The sequence below is a fragment of the Bactrocera dorsalis genome, chromosome 3, assembly GCF_023373825.1.
Source record: "Bactrocera dorsalis isolate Fly_Bdor chromosome 3, ASM2337382v1, whole genome shotgun sequence".
In the NCBI taxonomy this organism is placed as follows: Eukaryota; Metazoa; Arthropoda; class Insecta; order Diptera; family Tephritidae; genus Bactrocera; species Bactrocera dorsalis.
The window spans coordinates 85088306-85108063 of NC_064305.1; the positions used below are offsets into that span (position 1 = coordinate 85088306).

At 35.8% G+C, this 19758-nt stretch overlaps 1 protein-coding gene across 3 annotated transcripts in view; it reads left to right on the forward strand.

Annotated features, from left to right (window-relative positions):
* Nucleotides 1-5936: 5936 nt before the first annotated feature.
* Nucleotides 5937-19758, forward strand: part of LOC105227737 (protein dead ringer) — an 81758-nt gene continuing 67936 nt past the window's right edge. For all 3 annotated transcript variants that reach the window (XM_019990857.3, XM_019990858.3, XM_011207230.4), the window contains exon 1: nt 5937-7267. In XM_019990857.3, the coding sequence (XP_019846416.2) occupies nt 7190-7267 (78 nt within the window). In that variant the 5' untranslated portion in view covers nt 5937-7189. The remainder of the gene's footprint in view (nt 7268-19758) is intronic.

Genomic DNA, 19758 nt, shown 5'->3' on the forward strand with positions numbered 1-19758 from the left:
GAAAAATTATTGAAAATTATTCAGTGAAAACTTTACGTGTGTTTCACACAAAGAGGTCAATTGCAGATTGAAATTTGTTACGAAGCCACCAAGAGGTCGACCTAATATCGGTCGGTGTTCTTTTTGCCAACAAAGTATGGCAGGCCAAGGCAAGGCAAGGCAAGAAGTACTCCCAGGATGCGGAGACATACGTTCGGAATTATAATTCGCGGTCAATCAGCAAGTGATCGTCACGATGTTACAGCACGACTTTTCCTACAACAGTTACGATGTTTGATTGTCTTTATCTTGAAGCAACGTATATGTGGTGCTGTTGGATGAGATGTACTTTGTTGAGTGGCAAAAACCTCTATTTTGCATGCACACATTCTTCTTTGGATGATGGTTACACCATAATATGATTCATGGACTTGCGGACATTACAATCCCACTTCGGTTTGTATGTCTGACAATAAATGCACGAAACACTATTCACTCTGCTTTTCTTTCGGAAGCACAAACTAGAAATGGTAGATATCAACTCTATCGGCGTCGCTCACCAGATAACAGAACGTTCAGCATTCAACTTAGAAGAGTGAATATCGAAGTTGACAACACATGGATCGTACTGTATTCACCATTATTGTCTAATTCACATTCAAAACTCATATCAGTGTTTAGTATTGCAGTTTGGTGAAATCGATAAAATACGTTTGGAAATACGTGACCAAAGGAAGCACAACTTTCGTCAGTGATCCATTTGCAAGGACATTCGGAAATACTTTGATATTATAATTGGGATGCATCGTCGAAGAAATAGTTACGCAGAAAGCAAGGCCAACCAGTAGATTGACATCCAGGTGTCTTATTAACTAATGCATTAGGACGAATTTACACAATCCACCCGAAAAACAACGATTGTTTCTACCTTCGGTTGCTATTGATTAAGGTACGCGGTTCAACTTTATTTGAGTCATTGTTTACTGTGAATGGTATATGGGAATATGTGAAAGTTTTGGAGAAGTAAGCCAGCAATTACAAATGCTGGAACACGTTAATCACTGGAATGAAAATGAAGTTCGCATACTTTTCGATATAAAGATTGTCAAAGACATTTTACATCGTCTTCGCTAAAAATTGGAAATGGTACAATAACGGTTGATACTTCCGGTGGTTCGATATCAATTCCATCTTCCCTTTATCAATTCACGAAAGATGAACTCATCACGAATGTTCGGACATTGGCCAAATTATCGTAACTACGATTCCTTAAGTGCACGCGCAATGTTAGCTGCCAAAAATACCGATGTTGATGACTTAAACTGGAAGATTCAAAGTCAAATTCCGGGAGACTTGCGTTCATACAAATCAATCGATCATCTTGACAATGACGACGACGCCGTCAATTATCCAGTGAAATTTCTAAATTCTTTGGAGAGGCTTGGTATGCCACCGCATCCTGTGCGTCTCAAAGTTGGACCTGTCATTATTATGTTTCGCAATCTTCATGCACCGAAACTGTGTAATGAAACCCGACTGATTGTGAAGCACCCATCGAAAACAAGGGCGCAGAATGCTTGATTGTACGAATTCCTTTGAGTTCTAACGATTTGCCATTTCAGCTCAAATGTATTCCGTTTCCAGTGAAAATTGAATTTGAGATGACGATCAACAGGATAGTCGCATAGTGGGTGGCATAAATTTGAAAATGCTATGTTTTTCACACGGCCAGATATAAGTGGCGTGCACACGAGTTGGAAAACCATCTTCTCTGTACATTAACGCACCGGGACAGAAACCAAAAAATGTTGTTTATCAAGCTGCGTTACATTGAAAAAAATTTAGAAAAATCTCAATTAAATGATATCATCACAATATGAATTTTCATTTCAAATTTCTTTTCATTTCAAAGCACATAATTTCACGCAGGACAACGGCTGCGGGGTCAGCTAGTAATAATATAATAATCTAACAACTTAACAATCTTACCCTAATAATAATCGGTTTAATATCGTGGCAAAGGCGAGCAGAAGCCGAAAAATACCATGTCAAAGCGGGACAAAAATTAAGGGTATGTTTACAGTTTTCTTCGATTATCGAGGTGTGGTGCAATCCGAATGCCTTCTGGTCGTCCTAATTGTCAACAAGGAATACTAATGGAGTGTTATGCGTCATTTTCGTGAAACTTTTCGTCAAAAAATCGTTGCCACAAGTGTATTGGTACAATACATCCTTGGTACCAATCTACTTTAAGGGGGACGACATAAGTAGATTTGGAAAAATAAATTAATGAACAAAGTTTTACTATTACTATGCTCATAGTAGTAGATATCTCGGCGCATAATGTTGAATTCAATTTTGTACTTCTAATACAAAAACAACGAAGTAAATTTTTAATATTTTGCACGAGCGCCATAAAATAATTTCCAATTAGTGCAAATATAATTTATATTTTGTTTTTAGTTTACTACGCCATTTTGTTTAATGCCACTTTCGCATTGCTGTTTTGTGTTACACAAATTCGCAAATTCGCAATGCCTTATTTAATTATTTCAATTTCTAAACAAACAGCCATTTATATAACGGCCATTTAATGCAAAACAGCCATTTCCATTTTATTCACGCGAATTATGGGCAGTAAAAGGAAACTTTTTAAATAGCTAAAATCAGGGGCGTGGTAAATTTAATTAGTTACTCTGTACTACAAATACAAATGCAATTACATGACGGGCGAAACTAAATTATATGTGAATTAAAGCACGAAAAGCGAATCAGAAGCGCTGCACACACACACAGAAAAACCGCGCGTTTGTTTGCGAAATTGTGTGTAATCGCAAATGTTACGAGCGATACATGCGCGCAAATATGGAGTAAATTTCAATCAACAACAAGCGCAACAATAACAAAAACAAAGGTAAAATAAAATGCCTGAGAAAACAAGCAATAACAACAACCACCACAAAACGAATTGAACACGCCCCTACTGATGAGGACCACGGCGAGCGCGAGCGCCAGCAGAAAAAAAAATGTGAAAGGGCGTATTTTAATATAAATTTACGAATAAGGTAAATGAGAAATAAATATAAAAAATATATAAAAAGGCGAGCGCACACAACGCCACACACACACACACACGCGAACATTTGCGCATAGTGTGTGATTACATTCTGATTGAAACGATGGCAATGCCAGCCATATAACGACGGCTACGACGTAGACGACAGCATTAACGATGATTACCAACGTGGCGCACACACGCACATACACCGCTGGTGCTAGAGCGGAATAGCGGTACTAACGCGCCCCACTTTGAACACACGAATGGGCCGGCACGATATCAACGCCGAGCTGCTGCAATGTATCGTATGCAGAATATGTATGCGCGCCACAGCTGGGAGAGCGCACATTTTATATTGAAACGATACGATTGTAATTCCACTACCACCTGCCAGGCAAATGGCAACAACAAAGTCAACAGCAATAGCTACAGTAGCAGCAGCCAGCAAAACAACCAACCACGCGGCCAAGTCACCCGACGACTGCCGCGCACACACTACAAACAACGAGCGGAACGAAGACGAGCGACGCGGTGCGGCGCGTCACGTAGAACGCGCAGCGCCAAGCTCATGGCAAGCGCTCCAATAGCAATGAAAATATAATTGAAAGAAGAGCCAACAAGCAATACAACAACAGTAATAAAATATATTCGTGCTTGTAGTAGGGATGATCGATATTCAAAAAACATCGATGTTGACATCGATGTCATAATCGAAAGCTCAACATCGATGTTCGATATTTATCAAAAACCGAACATCGATGTTGGATCCATCGATGTTGGATCCATCGATAATTTTTACATTAATAATTGACAAAGAAATAAAACACAATATATAAATTCGAAATTTATTAAGCCACAGCCAGTGTGCATAGCACATTTACGACTTATTTTAAACGTTTTTCTCGATGTTATACTTGTATTTTTAAATAATCGTACCGCATATTTCATTTTAAATTCATTCATATCTTTAAAAACATGAAGTACAAATTATAAATAAATGTTATTACAACTTTAAAAATAAAATATTAAATTTCACAGTTTAATGGGGAAGTAAGTATATGATTGTCAAATATCTTATAAAAATATAAAAGCTGAAATTGAATTTAAAAATTTTAGATTAATCTGGCTTCGTTATTTTCAAGTTTTTCAAAAAATTCCCAGAAGCGACTTTTTGGCGGCATTTTTAATTCTATTCATTTATAATTTATATGCATTTATAACCTTAAAAAGAATAATTTCCTTTAGCATGCGCAAAAAGCAAACAGATGAATTCAATATTTAGATAGAATTCAATCATTAAAAACTTACATATTGTTGTATTCCATGTAATATAAATATATATATGCACAACACCAGTAGAATACGAACAAATCAGTAAATTTAAATAGGTACGCACAACACAATTTTTTATTAACAAACAAATAGAAGTGGGAGTGAGCGTAAATGTGCAAGACGAATCACGAAGAACGAACGAATGAAGGGAACGACCGGAATGACGCGTTCACATTGTGAACGCAGCCACAAATCAGTTTGTGAAGTTCACAACTAAAAAATTTGATTTGTGGCTGCGTTCATAGAAGACATAATTTGTTTCCCAAGTTGGTTGGTTTGGTGGACGTCCGTGTCGTGCGTGAGGCCGTAAGTTGACATCGATGATTGATTCCGTTAACATCGATGTTGCGATATTTTTCGTATGGCAACATCGATATTAAAACATCGATGTTTTTGCTTTCAACATCGATGATCATCGAACATCGATGTTCATCGAGCATCCCTAGCTTGTAGTTGTTTTAATGATTGTTATATAGCCATGCTCTGTGGCGCGGTGAAAGGGCGAATGAGCGCCGTTGTGTTTGCTGCACGCGGATTGGTTGCGCTACAGCACGGCATATACCAACAAAGCGCAATAAAAACCCCCTTAATAATTGCCTTTTTTCGACTGAATATTGTTATGATATCCACATGTTGTTGTTGTTATTATATTAGTGTTGATGGCACGAGGCGCATAGCGCACAAATAAAGAGCAGCAGAAATCTAATAAGACGAAACCAGCGAATGATTGGAAAAGTGAAACGGTAACGAAACACTGGAGAGCGCATAAAAAGTTTCTGAGCGCAAGAGCGCGTGCAAGCAGAGAACGTACATTTATAAATTATACGTTCTCTGGTGCAAACGCATAGGAACAAATTGTGTTCCATAGCGCAACGCGCCGGACTGATTGGCATTGGCACACTGCGAGCGCAGCAAATAGGTGAAAATTTCAAATATATACTTACATACATACTTACATATGAATTGATATTGGTACACCTTCTTGTTTTTGTTTGCTATTTTCTTGATTAGGCGCGCGCAAGCTAGGCGCGCACTCTCTCGCTCTCTCGTGCATGCTCTCTTTCATGCATACGTGTTTATCAACGCTTATTGCTGGCGGCAATCAACATTTTGATCAATTATTGCAGCCAACCGCGGCCCCCAGCAATCTACCGACGCGGCAGCGCGCCACTTTTTTCTCCTTTTCTGGGTGGCGGTTTCGTTTATTGCTATCATTTTACTGCTGTTTGCCGCACACTACATATTCATATACATATGTATATGTATGTATGTATGTTTGCGCCTTTTTCTTGTTGGTTTTCGCATTCAATTGGCGCGTGTATCCGCATGCGGCGCTCTCAATTCCAATTCGAATCGAGTTTTTAGCGCGTCGCCGATGCTCGCCGCCGACGCTGTCGTCAGCGCCTCTGCATCACGTTGATTTGAATCGTAACAGCGAAGTGTTGCTGCCCGTGTTGTTGTTAAAGTGGGTATATTTCATCGACGCTCTACCAATTTGCTGCTCTGCTGTGGCTGCGCGCTACCTCTGCGTTGCTCCGCTTAGCTGGTTGTTTTGTTGGTCGTACTCATTCGTGTCTGGATCGTTGTCGCTCAAAGAACCACAATACTGTTTATTTTTTGCTTCAGCGAGTTTTCTGCCAATTTGCCGTTTATATTGGAATTCGATTGCGTGAAGGCGCTAGAGTGGCAATTTAGTGAATAATTGTGCAACACACAGGCGAGAAAAGTTAATAAAATTACTAATTACAATAAATTCATAAATTTATGAAACAATGTTATGCAAACTTAGCGGAGAAGAGTGAAAAATTATAAGAAAAAAAGAAATATTAAACAATAACAACAGCAAAGTGTGTGAAATTTATACGGAGAAACACAAAAAGGCATAGTAAAAACAAGTAACGGTGCAGTGCTTGTATGCATAAACACACATAAACAAGAATAGGTGACAAACAAACAAAAACGAGTGCAAATCATTTTATATGAAAAGTGCATCAAATTGTAGAAGACTTGGCAGTGCCAATTAGTAAACTTCAGGCGAGTTTTAAAAAAGGTATTTTGTTAAAAAAAGTAACAAGGTTAATAACAATTTTACAAAATAAGGCGAAAAATACTTACAATTTACTTTAACAACAACACCTATTGCAAAGAAACCTCATACCGAATGCAAATTACAACTACAACAGCAACAATATAAAAAAACCAACGTGCGCCAGCAGCTTTGACAACGGCAGTTTTGTCTGCGTCGGTGGCTGTGACGTCAGCGTTAGCGCAGCTGCATTGTTTTCATAAGCGCTGCGGAACATTTTTAACGGTACATCGTGAACTTATTTGTCATTTTTCTTGTAAACACCTGATCAACAGGCGCTGGACATTAAAATAAGAACGCTGTGCGTTACTGCAAGGCAAACAGACATACATACATACATATGTATATATTAATGGTTTCGGTGTGCGGGATTGTGTAATGTTGTTGTTGTGTAACACACGCAAATGATGTTTCTATCTTTTTGACTTATGCAATTTTCCAAAAATAAATTTGCCAATATTGAAGATTTTATAAAAACAACAACAAATTGATAAACAACAACAGCAGCTTGCAGGCGGTTTCGAGTGCGTGCAAAATCTTACAAAGCAACAACAACTAATTGAACAGCTGCTCAAATAAAGTGATTTAAGCTTGAAATATTCCTCGCAAAACTGTGTTTATGTGTGAGTGTATGTGTGGAAATACGCGTATTTTATTTATTGTGACAAATTTTGTGTAAAACGTGAAACTTGTGGCAAAATAAGAAGCGAGTGAAAAAATTGTTTCTTTAATAAATGCAATTGTATAATATGGATTGTACTGGCCGTCGTTCGAATCAAAGTGAACGTGATCCAGATTTAGGCGAAGATTTGGTAAGTGGCGCAACCAAAAACTATGAAAATTGTTTGTTAGGTGGTGTGAGTTGTGTTTGTGTGTGGTAATTTTTATATAAACAAGGAAAAATTTTAGCTTCCGCAGCATCGAAGTATTATAGCTTGATATGTGTATTTTTTATCGTATAAAGAGGTCAGCTTTTATGGCTGCTATATGAGATTATGATCTGATCTGAAACATACATACGTTCGACGATTGCTTCGTTGCCTTGAACCATAATTTATGCCAAATTTTGTGAAGATACCTCTTCAAATAAAAAAGTTTTCCATACAAGGATTTGATTTTAATTGAGCAGTTTGTATGTCAGCCATATGATATAGTAGTCCGGTCTGAACAAAAAGTTCAGGGTTTGTAGTGTTGCATTGGAAAATATTCTGTGTTAAATTTCGTGAAGATATGTTATCACAAAATGTTTCCACACAAGAACTTGTTTTCATCGATCAGTTTGTTTGGCGACCATATGTTATAGTAGTCCGATATCGGCGGTTTCGGTAAATGAGCGGCTTCTAAGAGTGAGAAGCACGTGTGCAAGGTTTCAGATCGATATCTACAAAACTGAGGGATAAGTTCTCGTATATACAGATGAACAGAGAGACCACGTCTCTTTGTGGATATTAAAAACTTCCTCGCAAGCTATTTCAGTGTATAAAAATGTTGACAAATCTCCGTAGCCGCAAATGGACTCTATATGTACAAATTCAGCCATAATCGTCAACTAGTAGTTAGTAGATTGTTTGGTTTTTTCACGAAAGCGCCATGTTGCCAAGATATAGCTAACACTGACTTGAGTGAGGATATAATGTAAAATATGTAAAAATGTAGAATTAAGAAACCATGTAGTGTAGTTCAAGAATTCAGCTACATTGAAGTCTGATTATATCACTAATAGTTTTAAGGTAAACGATACGAAATACGTAAACTTTTGTCAGGAACTTTATAGAAGCAAACAGTTCTTTTGGATTTCATATCCCTCCAAAAAAACTGAAAGCAATCGCTGTTTGTCCGACATATACTGATGATTCTTCAATTGCAACGAAATTGATCCCCTTATGTAATTGAAAATCGTAGAGATGAGTGTTTGAGATCGCTGGAACTATGCCGTGTATTGGTTTAGATAGTGAAATGTGTTATTTAGATAAAAAGTAATTGAAAATTCCACCATGACAACTGAAAGATTGTTTGCAAAATGGCAAAACCCTGTATTGGTTAGTCGTAATCTACTGTATAAACCAGAATTTCGTGATAAAACAGTTTTTGCGATCATTCAAAATTTGTATGTGGCTCACAAAATTATTGTCACTGAAATATCCTTAAAGCCAAATACAAAATACAAATAGATTCCAAAAATTGTAGTATTATCTGATCAAATATGACCCGGACTGGTGATATTTTTATTACTGAAAAATCCTTAAAGCCGAAAACGTTCATAAATATGTCGATGCAAAAAATGTTAGTGTTGTTTGATCAAATATTAGCCGGACTGGTGATATTTTATTATAATAAAGAACATCCTGATTACATGCAGGACTCTCTTCGCTGAAAGAACTTGTTAGTTATTGCTACTAAAAATTAAAACTGCCGTCCAAATAGTTGTTATAGAAAACTTACTTGATTTTCATATAATTTCATGTGTGCCCTGTATTTATCTGAAAGAATTTAAATAGGTTTAATTTTAATAAGTTTCCACTGTTTAGGATAAATATGTACATATTTTGCATAATTTTTTGTTTGGCGGGACATTTTGCATATCTTATTCTTGCCATTACCATAATCTTTCTGTACATCTTATCTTAGATAGCATCAAAAAATATTTTGTATATTGGAATTGCCATGTCTGAACGCAGTTTAACACAAATTTCATATAATTACAATCATTCTTAAATCTCTCATATGTGTACTTCTAACATTGCTAGGATGTAAAGAGTGTTCCAAAAACGCCACTAAGCATACAAATCAGTATAATTCCTATGAAGTTTTATTCGAGAATCTATAAGTACATTAGTCTTTACACTGCTATACATCTACATACATACATTTATATACGAGTATATTATGCTATAAACTTTGCAGCACCCCTTTCGAATCACCCTGTGTACAATATTTATTTATTTTATTTTGTTTATATAAAAGCAAAGCTTTATGACCACGTCGAATACATCAGTTTAGTGCTGAAATTAATGAAAAAAGTCTTTATAGTCTTATAGTCAAGCATGCAATGATTTTAATAATCAGCTCACGGGTAATAGATTTGTGTTCGATCATTAATTTGATTAAATGTTAATGCATAAATCAAAATGCTTATGTCATAAAGAGACAATATAAAATATATGTTTGTGTATGTGTATATCTTTGTTGTTTGACCACTTTTGATTAATTTTAAGTGATTTTTTTAAAATCCGGCTTTTGATTTATCATAATTATTTTAGTAGAATAGTATAAGAATTATATAAAAAAATTTTGAAGAAAAAAGATAAATTGTTATCCAAAAAACAAACAAAAATTTGTTCAGAGATATTTTGGAAATTAAACATTTAATGGTCAAACTAAAGAATATGTGTATTTGGGTGTCGGAGGTGGAGGCGTTTCTAAGGTTACTTAGAAGATATTTATTTTATGTGCGGTCTTATTTCTGCGCCTCTCGACACTGCTTATGTATTGGGAGGAACTCCTTTCGTGGTATATTCTTTTTCGTTTTACTTCGGCCATTGTCTATAAATTAGAACGATAGGTTGTTTAGAGACTCATGTTTCGGACATAGGGTATATATAGTATTTCGGGTCTTAAAAATTCAAAACGGAGTAGTCCGTCACATTTTTATTATATTCTGAGTGTAGTTGATTCGTTTTCGAGCATTTAGGCTTATGTACATTTATGTTGACTGGGGTTTCCAGGATATAATTCGACGAACTTGAGACCTTTTCGTTCCCACTACTGTCGGCAAATACTTTAGGAGATATAAGAGTGTTTGTAAGACTTTTATAACTAAGCGGAATCAGCACTCGAAATCTTAAAGACAAGTTTTTCTCGAAAGGCTGGTCGACTTGAAATTTTTACACTACCTTCTTAGATATATTTGTAAGGTAATGGTCAAAGAAATAAGATTTTGACAATAGTTTCGGTTATTTTAGCCACTCTTAAGGGCAGGTTCCTAAGACAATTTTTTTTGCGAAACCGCCTATATATGGATCCTTGTCCATATATAATAATAATAAAGTAATCCCCACCATATTATTACATACATACGATGTCAACGATTTTTCCAGTCCTCGGAACACTTTTAATAAGTACTTTTTTGGGATAACCTTCAGCTCCTTCAGGGAATTTAGTTTTATCTTTTCGAAAACGGGTTCCACGGAGCGGCAATTTCAGGTTGGGGAACAAGAAAAATTACACGGATCGAAATCTGTTGAATAAGGTTATTTATCGAGGGCATTCATTGCATTTTTTTCTTAGAATTAGGCCACAATCGTGGCTCGATGCGATGGTGCATTAATTCATATATTCATAATTCCGGCCGTTTTCGATGAATGTTCGCCTGAATAAGGCCAAATATAACACCTTATTGACCGTCTTTCCCTCCAGAACAAGTTTATGATGCATCAACCTACGAATATTGAAAAAGCAATGAACTTCACCACGATTTTTGAGCGACTTTGGTGTGGCTTTTTTGGTTTCGGCCAGTTTTTCTCTCCATCTTGACGATTGCTGGCTTGTTTGCATGTCAAACTCAAACTCATTCCTCATTGGCAGTTATCACGATTGTGTGATCGGAATTCGCACTATCAAAAAGTCCAAAGAGATTTGTTTAAGGTACTCTTTTTGAAAAAATTTTGTCGAGACGAGTCGGGTAAAAGCGCCTTTTAAACCCAAAATCATTCGAACGGACTGGCGAGCTTCCTTGCCATCTCTCTAGAACTTGCCTGACGATTTTCAAGCACCATATTCTTTACCTTATTAATATTTTCATCAGTTAAATAGGTCGATTGTCGTCAAGAATGAGGCATGTCTTCAACGATCTCTCGACCGTCTTTAAAGGCTTGTACAACTCGTCATAAAAAATCGTGTTTTTTCTTAGCTGTCAGTGGATCAAATCCTTGCTTAAGGTGTTGAAAATTTGTAAATGACATCACTTAAATATAGCAGAAACATCTTCACTTAAAAAACAAGCCCCGTCTAACTCATCTGATGTCCATATGCACTTGGAAACAAGCTGCCGCGGATCATAATCATTCAATTAAAATAAAAGTTGACTCACTAACGTTTTATTGAGAAGCATGCAATCAGCTGAAAATAAGCAATAAATAATAATATCAATAAACTATATAACAGGCATTTTTGGCGTCGGTGTGAATTATGACGATAAATAAATTCAATTAACTTTTCTCATTAATTTCGATTTGCTTGCCTGACCGCGCGCTTTCCTGCCCCCTTCTTGTTGGTGGGGCAAGAGTTGGGCTATAAAATCGAAAACACGTCAACGGATTTGAAATGTACTTATGTACACAGTTATATAGTCGCATTTATGTAAATAATTCGGTGTATGTAAATTTGTACACACACATATTTATATTCAATTAAAGCGCGCCAATGACTAAGTGCTGCTCGCTGCGAAGTCATAAAGAAAAACGTCCACAGCGGCGCGCAGGTAAATGTGAGAAATCAAAAACTCGTCATATTATTAAGTCAATATCGAAAAATGAAAATACACACATTCGCACATACATACATACATACACTAGCAGGTGAGTGAATATATTTGTTAGCATGTAAATAAACCGTTGCGGGAATACAATGCCTTCAGTGTGATGCCGACAACAATGAATTATATTTTTTCAGTTGCGCGAAGAGTTTGTGATATCAACTAAAGGGCTGCATGAATACGCAAAAAACAAACTTTGAGTCACTGTCCAAAAACTTCAACTTGCACTCACTCACACAACGTAAAAATGAATTCTCATGTTTGGGTAAAATAAGGACCGAGTCTCATTAGTGAGAACAACAACGAGTTCGCTCAACTCATAGCACTCTCACAAGTAACGACCCACTCTTTGTAGAATTGGTCTACCAAAGCATTTCATTCTGTTGGTGTGAATTAATTCTGTGCAAGAAGGATGTTGGATGAGTGAATGATGTTCGTGTGAATTAACAACTGTTAATTCGAGTTATTCTAGTTGCACGACTAGAAAGAAGTATGTATGTAAATACGCATAGATAATTGCATATGAATGTGGATAAAAACATGTTTCCAATATTCAAAATTATTGCAATTTTTCATGAAGTTTATTTAGGGATTAATAGATTCAACAAAATATTATAAAAAATAAAAATATTTTAGAACTAAAACCTGTCCTTTGGAACAATTGAAAAAAAAAACTCTTTTTAAATCACAAAATACATACAACTTTTAGTTCCAAAGTATCACATTTTTATTAGTTACATTCGCGTTCATTTCCAGTCACAGTATACACAAAACAAATGACGAATTTAAATATTTAATAAACTGTCTCGGTTAAGCGTCTACGGCCAGTACAATGCAGGCAAACATGTTCTGGGGAAAACCCTTCCGTTTATCTTCTCTATTTGCTTGCTTAGCTGAACACTATGGGTGCACACTGTTCTGTTAAAAGAATGAGAGAAACAATGAATTCACATAACAATAAGTGACGATCACACACTATTCCACTACTAAGCGAACGCTAACGCTTTGCATTCACTGCTGGTTGATGATATGAGTGTGAGTTGGGTTTGTTTATGAGATGAATGAGCTGAGTCTACCTGCTAGCGATAAACAGCAACTCACAATGTCTTCTCTGTATCTGCATTCACATAATTCCAACTCAGCGTCGGCGCTTAACTCGAGTTATGAGATGAATTCATAAATTCTCTGTTGCATTCATAGCGTGAATTAATTCTTGCAACCCTTTAATATCAACACAGCAACGCGCCGATGAGGAGCTGCCTTTTGCGCTCCTCACTTTGGAGCCAATAGGCAAGTTCGCCGGCGGGGTAAGTGGTAGAGTGATGGAGTCTGCGCGGCAGTCAAGTTCACACAGCGTTGCATGCTGTGGGACCTGCTTGGTGTCAATTTGACTGTGCCTTCCTGTCACACGGCACAAGAACGCTGTTTCGCTTTGTGTGTGTGTGTGTGTGCGTCCGCACCTTGTTTGCTCTGCGCCGTTTTGTCTGTCCAATTTCCAAGATTTCTTTTAATTTAAAATCACACTTGTTTTTTGATCGCATATGTGAATTAATTGTTTAAATATTTACATTATTTGTTAGTGAGCTAAATGAATATTAAATGGCATACCTTCATAGTATGGTATGTCGCTTCATTCGTCACTTCATCACTTCGCGCTTTGAGCGGGTTAACAGCTTTCTTGGTGTGGATTGAAGATATTCTATTTTGACATTTATGTTTGTTGTTGGTGCGAGTATGTTGGTTGTTAGTGTTCTTGTTGTTGCTGCAAGAATATTTGTTGTCATTGTTGTTATTGTAGACACTGCTGTTGATATAGATATTGTTGTTGTTGTGCACTTAGTTGTTGTTGTAGAAACTGTTGTTGTATTATTTGAGTTGCTTGACATTGCTGCTATTGTTTTCAACTTCTACCAACAACAATAACAATAATAAGATACATATTTCGTAGCCGATCGTTGCTCATTGCGAGCCGTTGACCATTGAAGAAGCTTCGAAGCCCAAATTAGTTAACTAGGTGCTGTACTGTTATTATTTCTAACAGCACTTGTTAAGCAGGTGGCAACAAAATTTCACTCAAATCAAAAATCAATGGGTTTTATTTAAAAATTAGCGGTTTACATGAAGTGTTGTTGTTTTAGCGTTATAATTGGATATGTCTGTTTTAAGCTTCGGGTTAGGCCTGAGGTAAAGCGCACTTGTTGTCACATTTATTTACATTTGTTTACAGACAAACAAGAAAAAACCGTTACTGCGGTTGCATCGAAGCTATAATACCCTTCTCAAAGAAAAAAGCTTTAATTAAAGAACTCAATTTTGTAGGACAGCTGTTGGCTATAGTGGTCTGATCTGAGCTATATGTTTGGAAACTGCAGAATTGCTTCGGAAAATAATCTGTGTTAAATTTCATGAAAATATCTTGTCAAATAAACAAGTTTTCCATACAACAACTGGACTTGGAACGGTCAATTTGTATGACAGCTATAAGTTGTAGTGGTCTGATTTGAAAAATATGTTCGGTGATTGTAAAGTTATGTTGGTAAATAATCTGTATAAAATTTTGTAAAGATATCTTCTCACATAAAAAAGTTTTTCGAACAAAAACTAAATTTGTATCGATCAGTTTCTATGGCAGCTATATGCTATAGTAGCCCGATATCGGTGGTTTTAACAAATGAGTAGCTCCTTGGTGAGAAAAGCACGTCTGCAAAATTTCAGTTTGATATCTCAAAAACTGATTGCTAATTTCTCATGTTTAGTTCAGGGTATAAATACCAACAAAGAGAAATTGCTCTCTCTTTAAATGAAAAAGTAAGTTTAATAAAAAGAAATCACCAAATAGACAATTGCATTGTTGTTGTTAATTGTTTGTGTACATACTCGTTATTTCGTAGCTAATTTTATTATGTAGATATGTATCTTCAATTTCCCGCGGCATTTTATTTTAGGCTTTTTCAATATGCAAATAGAGAGTTTTAACTTTTTTATTCCCTCAAAATATATTTACTTTGTATTTTTATTGTTAAAAGTAAGATTTAGCTTTTTAAGAAGCTCAAGCTTGCGTGAATTCACTATTTTGTTTGATCAATACTGTTTTTAATGCTTGTTGAGAAGCTACAAAAAGTGTTTGTGTAATAACTTTGATAAAGCAGTAAGCATGGGAACCCCGTATTTTGTTTGCTCACTGGGAGAGTGTGAAAATCTTATAAAGAAATTATTACAAGTGCATTTAGTAGCTTGTTTAGATTTCCCAGTGATTTATGTATTGATTTAAATATGAACGAATATACATATATGACTTGAAAAAAGCCAGTTGGAAAGGTACATAAATAAGTTGATCGCGAAAGAAGCATTAAAAAAGTAGATAGGTGAGAATAAACGGTGAATAAGAACATCAAGTGGTCTGAGAAATCGTTCAGATCAGCTCTTGCGACGAGAATACTACAGAAACTAAATCCATAAAGCATTAATCTGAAGTTTCTTAAAATAAGAACAAAGCTGCAAATGCTGAGCTGTTAACAACTATTCAATCTCATTTGGAAGATAGAGTTTCTTAGAGAACAACACGCCATTAAATTAATACTGCTATAGAGCAAAAACTGTAGTTTGAAAGTCACTGCAAAAGTAATTGAAAACTTTTCTTCATGAACCGAGAAGACTTATCAGTAAAGCATTTGACTGTCTTAAGCTCACAACAAGCGTATTTTGGCTCAGTCTATTTTCGATATAAAACAAAAAATGAATTTTGTAAAGAATAATTTCTGAAACTGTCATACCAATTAAAGACTTGGTATATTACAGACTGACTAAGTTAAAACAAAAGATCTTAAAACGTGGTATTCCCTTTCCATTACTTAATTTCTGAAAATATCAGTAGTCAGACACACAGATCTCTGATATCGTGCTACAGAAATTAAATACTCGTATCTGAAGGGTGCAAAAACTTTTGGGATGTCAACTCGTGTTGACCAGATAACATCAACAGCAGACCACTATATAAATATTTGTTTTGAAATAGTCGTAAAGGTGTTGGGGTGAAAATTTTAAGCTTCAGATGGATTGAATATCAGAAATACCATCTGATCAAAATTGATCCGGACTGAAAAAAAAATTCACGTATTTTAATACAAATCTTTATTATCGCCTTCAAATTAGCCTCTAAATCAATATAAGCATGTCAACGTTTCATCCAAAATTCCCTACACTTGTTATGAACCTCGGCTCAGATAGTCCTTAGTGTCTTCACCGAGTTTTGGCTTTTTCTGTTTTGGTTCTTTTTTGGGTCGTCATTCGATAGATTGTTAGACAGTTTCGAAGTCATGTTCATTAACCCAAATCTCGTCGACGGCGATAAAGAGTTTAATGAATGTAGGGTTCTCAGATAAGTAGGTTCTCCAGCATCACTTTTGTCATCTCTAATCGATGTGGTTTTCACAAAGGTATGTATATATTCTTTGGTACGAGTCTAGTATTGATCGTCAATAACAGAGGTGTATCGTCGTGGATGGCATGTGAGAAATTTTTGGTGATTTCACGACCTTCACTGTATGCTTTAAACCAGTTTATACTTGTGTTCGCGCTAACGGTGACTCTCCAAAACATTTCTGCAACATTTTCAACGATTCCACAGAATTGATTGCATTGGAAACACAAAATTTCCAGAAAAAACGTTCCTCGTGGGGAAAAATCGCCCAATAAACGTTGTTGACAAATAGCTGTTAAACTAACAATAACTGACATATGGAGATCAAGCTTCACACGAGCATACAAAATTTAAAACAATCTAGGAAAAAACAATTTAAATGGATCAGTCCGGGTCAAATTGGATCAGACGGTATTGTACGCTGAAGATTTCCTGCTGACGACAAACACTCACATATTTATAAATTTAATTGGAAAACGAACTCACTGTTCGAAGAATGGCAGGTAAACACATACATAGTTATGACGGACCCCTTTATATTATTAAACATTTTTAGTTTTTTGCATAAAAGTTCATTAAGCAAAGCTCAAGACGCGTGAGAGTTGTCTCAAAACTTCGTAAAACTTTTTAGACCACCCAAACTGTGCATAAATCCATATTTTAACATAAACTTTATGATAATAAAAACACTCAAAAGTGAAAAAATAAAATGACTTAATCATAGTCGGCTTTCTTAATTAAAAACGCTGGTTTGCCACTCTTCAGGGCTTATAAAATTAAAATTATCCCCTCAAGTTCAGTGTTAATTCGCCACTTGATTAATACTCTCACTCAATTAACTATAGTTATCAAATATCTATTTATATTATTACTTGATGAGAGTACATTTACCCTCATATGATTTGCAAAAATTTTCGCTTATAATTCTCACACATAATTTAATAATCCCACTGGCAACCCGCATTAACCACGAAACCACCAATTTAATTAAAACTTATATGCCCTTCGGTTAATAAATGGGACCCTTTACACTTCCATAAAATTGACTGTAAATTGAATGACTTTTAAATTGCGAGAAATCAGAGAAAATCAAAGTTTTTGGAATTAAAATCATTTTCATACAAGTTATAATATGGGCGTGCGCCTCGTTTCGGCGATTGTTTGGTTCTATTGCCTTTACAGTAACAACTTCGGCGCAAACTCGGTGCTAATGAAGTGCCACTATAAATTGATGATGAAAATTTGATGCCACACAGCTATAATTTAGATTTAATCACATGGCGTAGCGAGCGTTGAACGCCGATCAGCGGCTGACGATCAATGCGATCATGGTGATCGTGTCGATCGTGTCGATCAATGAGAATTGAGAATGTGCGCATTCAAATGGCTGCTAATTTAATTAAGTAAATGATATGTGGTAAAGTAGGCATGCGACGAGGGAGCAGAAGTCTATGTAATGCAGTGAGAAGTGCTAGGCAGTGGGGGAACTGGTGCTTAGTAGCGGCATTTGACAGCTAGCGCTGCGAATAGCAGAGTGCTTGGCGTTAATGGTTGATGATGTTTGGACTGTGTGATAAGTGGTTGTTGCCCTGTGGCAGCATATTAAGATTTATAAATTCGAAAATATGCAGATTTTATATTTTAGCTCGATAATATGGCAGAATGTCGGTTGTTTGGTTGTTTGTAACCATCATATCTCTATGTGTGTATTTATGTATGAATATGTGTATTTTTGTAATTTTTAACGCTCTTTTGTCCATTGAATTGTCTTAAAACGGTTTATAGCGCGTTGATCGCTTTGTCATTTGCTGGTTATTCGTCTCTTTGCTCATTAGACCATTTATTTCTCTAATTTATCACTCATCTGCTTACTTATCTACATTTATTTATATTTTTAGTTACTTGTTTTGCGTTCAACGCTTCGTAATAGCCTTGTTTATAACAAATTTAATTAGCCACATTTTATATTTATAATTAGCATATTTTTCTGCTGACCCCTAGGGCTTACAATACGCTGAAAAACATTATAAATATATTTGTTTTTGTGATCTAGTATCTATGTACATATGTATAAGTTTACTATGTGCCTTGTGCCATTTCTCCAATTTCTTGTGTGTGTGTGTATTTCTCGTTTTGCCGCACATTTCGCTTCCCATTCACAGATTCTTCTTTGCGCCACTGACTTGCTATTGCCCCGTCTCGTCACTTCCATTGTCGTTTTTGCAAAACGGAAATAGCAACACGTGCTGCGTGTCTGCCGTCACATTTGTGCTACCAAGCCAATGCTCAAATGCTTCGTGCGTCCTCTTTTTCGGCATTATTTGGCTATTGCATAAATATCATTGTAAATGTGTGTGTGTTTTGTTGCGTTGTGTTGGAGTTTAAGTGTTCCCGCATTAAATCGGACAAAGTTGTTGAGATTTTATCGAAAGAAATTTTGACTTTTGAAATTTCGTTGTTGTTTTGCTGTTCGTCTAAAAACACTCACCCTTAAGTTGTATGGAAACTGTATGTACGTATAATACCCTTCACAGGTTCATTTTTTATTGGATATACAGTGTGCGACAAAACTAAAGCACGGATTCTACCTTATCGGTATTTAACTGAATAAAATCATAAAGTAGGCATTGAATGATGTTTTATTGAGTTGTGTTATTAGCTCATGTATTCTTCTTTTAAAATTAGTAAAAATTAAACATATTAACTTATTAACAAAAAATATAAAATTCCATATATGAAAAATTCCAAAAATCTGGTGCGACAAAACTAAAGCACGAAATGATTTTATGATTGAAAAAATTTTATCTTTCTATTTTTGGTTGTGTATCCCTTATTTTTCAATATAGCTGCACATCGGCTAGGAATGGACGTAATTAATTTATTTGATGTGACACATGAAATGCTTTTCCATGCTTCCTTTACTTGTCTGAATAAAGCGTCCTTATTTTTACAATTCTTACGTCTGATTTTTCGATCCACAATTTCCCATTGGTTCTCTATGGGATTGAGATCTGGTGATTATGCGGGTCACTTCGAAACCTCAATCATGTTATCAATAAACCACTGTTTTACATAAAAAGCAGTGCGTTTCTGTTCGTTGTCTTGTTGATCACTCCATTTGAAAGGCATTTCTTTTGCAGCATGCGGTAGTATAATATTCTGAAAAATATTTTTATGCTTAAATTTGTCTATTATACTAATTATATGCTGAATTGGCCCTATTCCATTTCCTGAAAAACAACCCCACACTAGTACATTGTCTCCACCGTGTTTCACTGTGCCTGTCGTATAACGTGAATTTAGGCGTTATTCCTTCAGTCTGCCTATCAGCTTCAGCCCAACCGAATCTT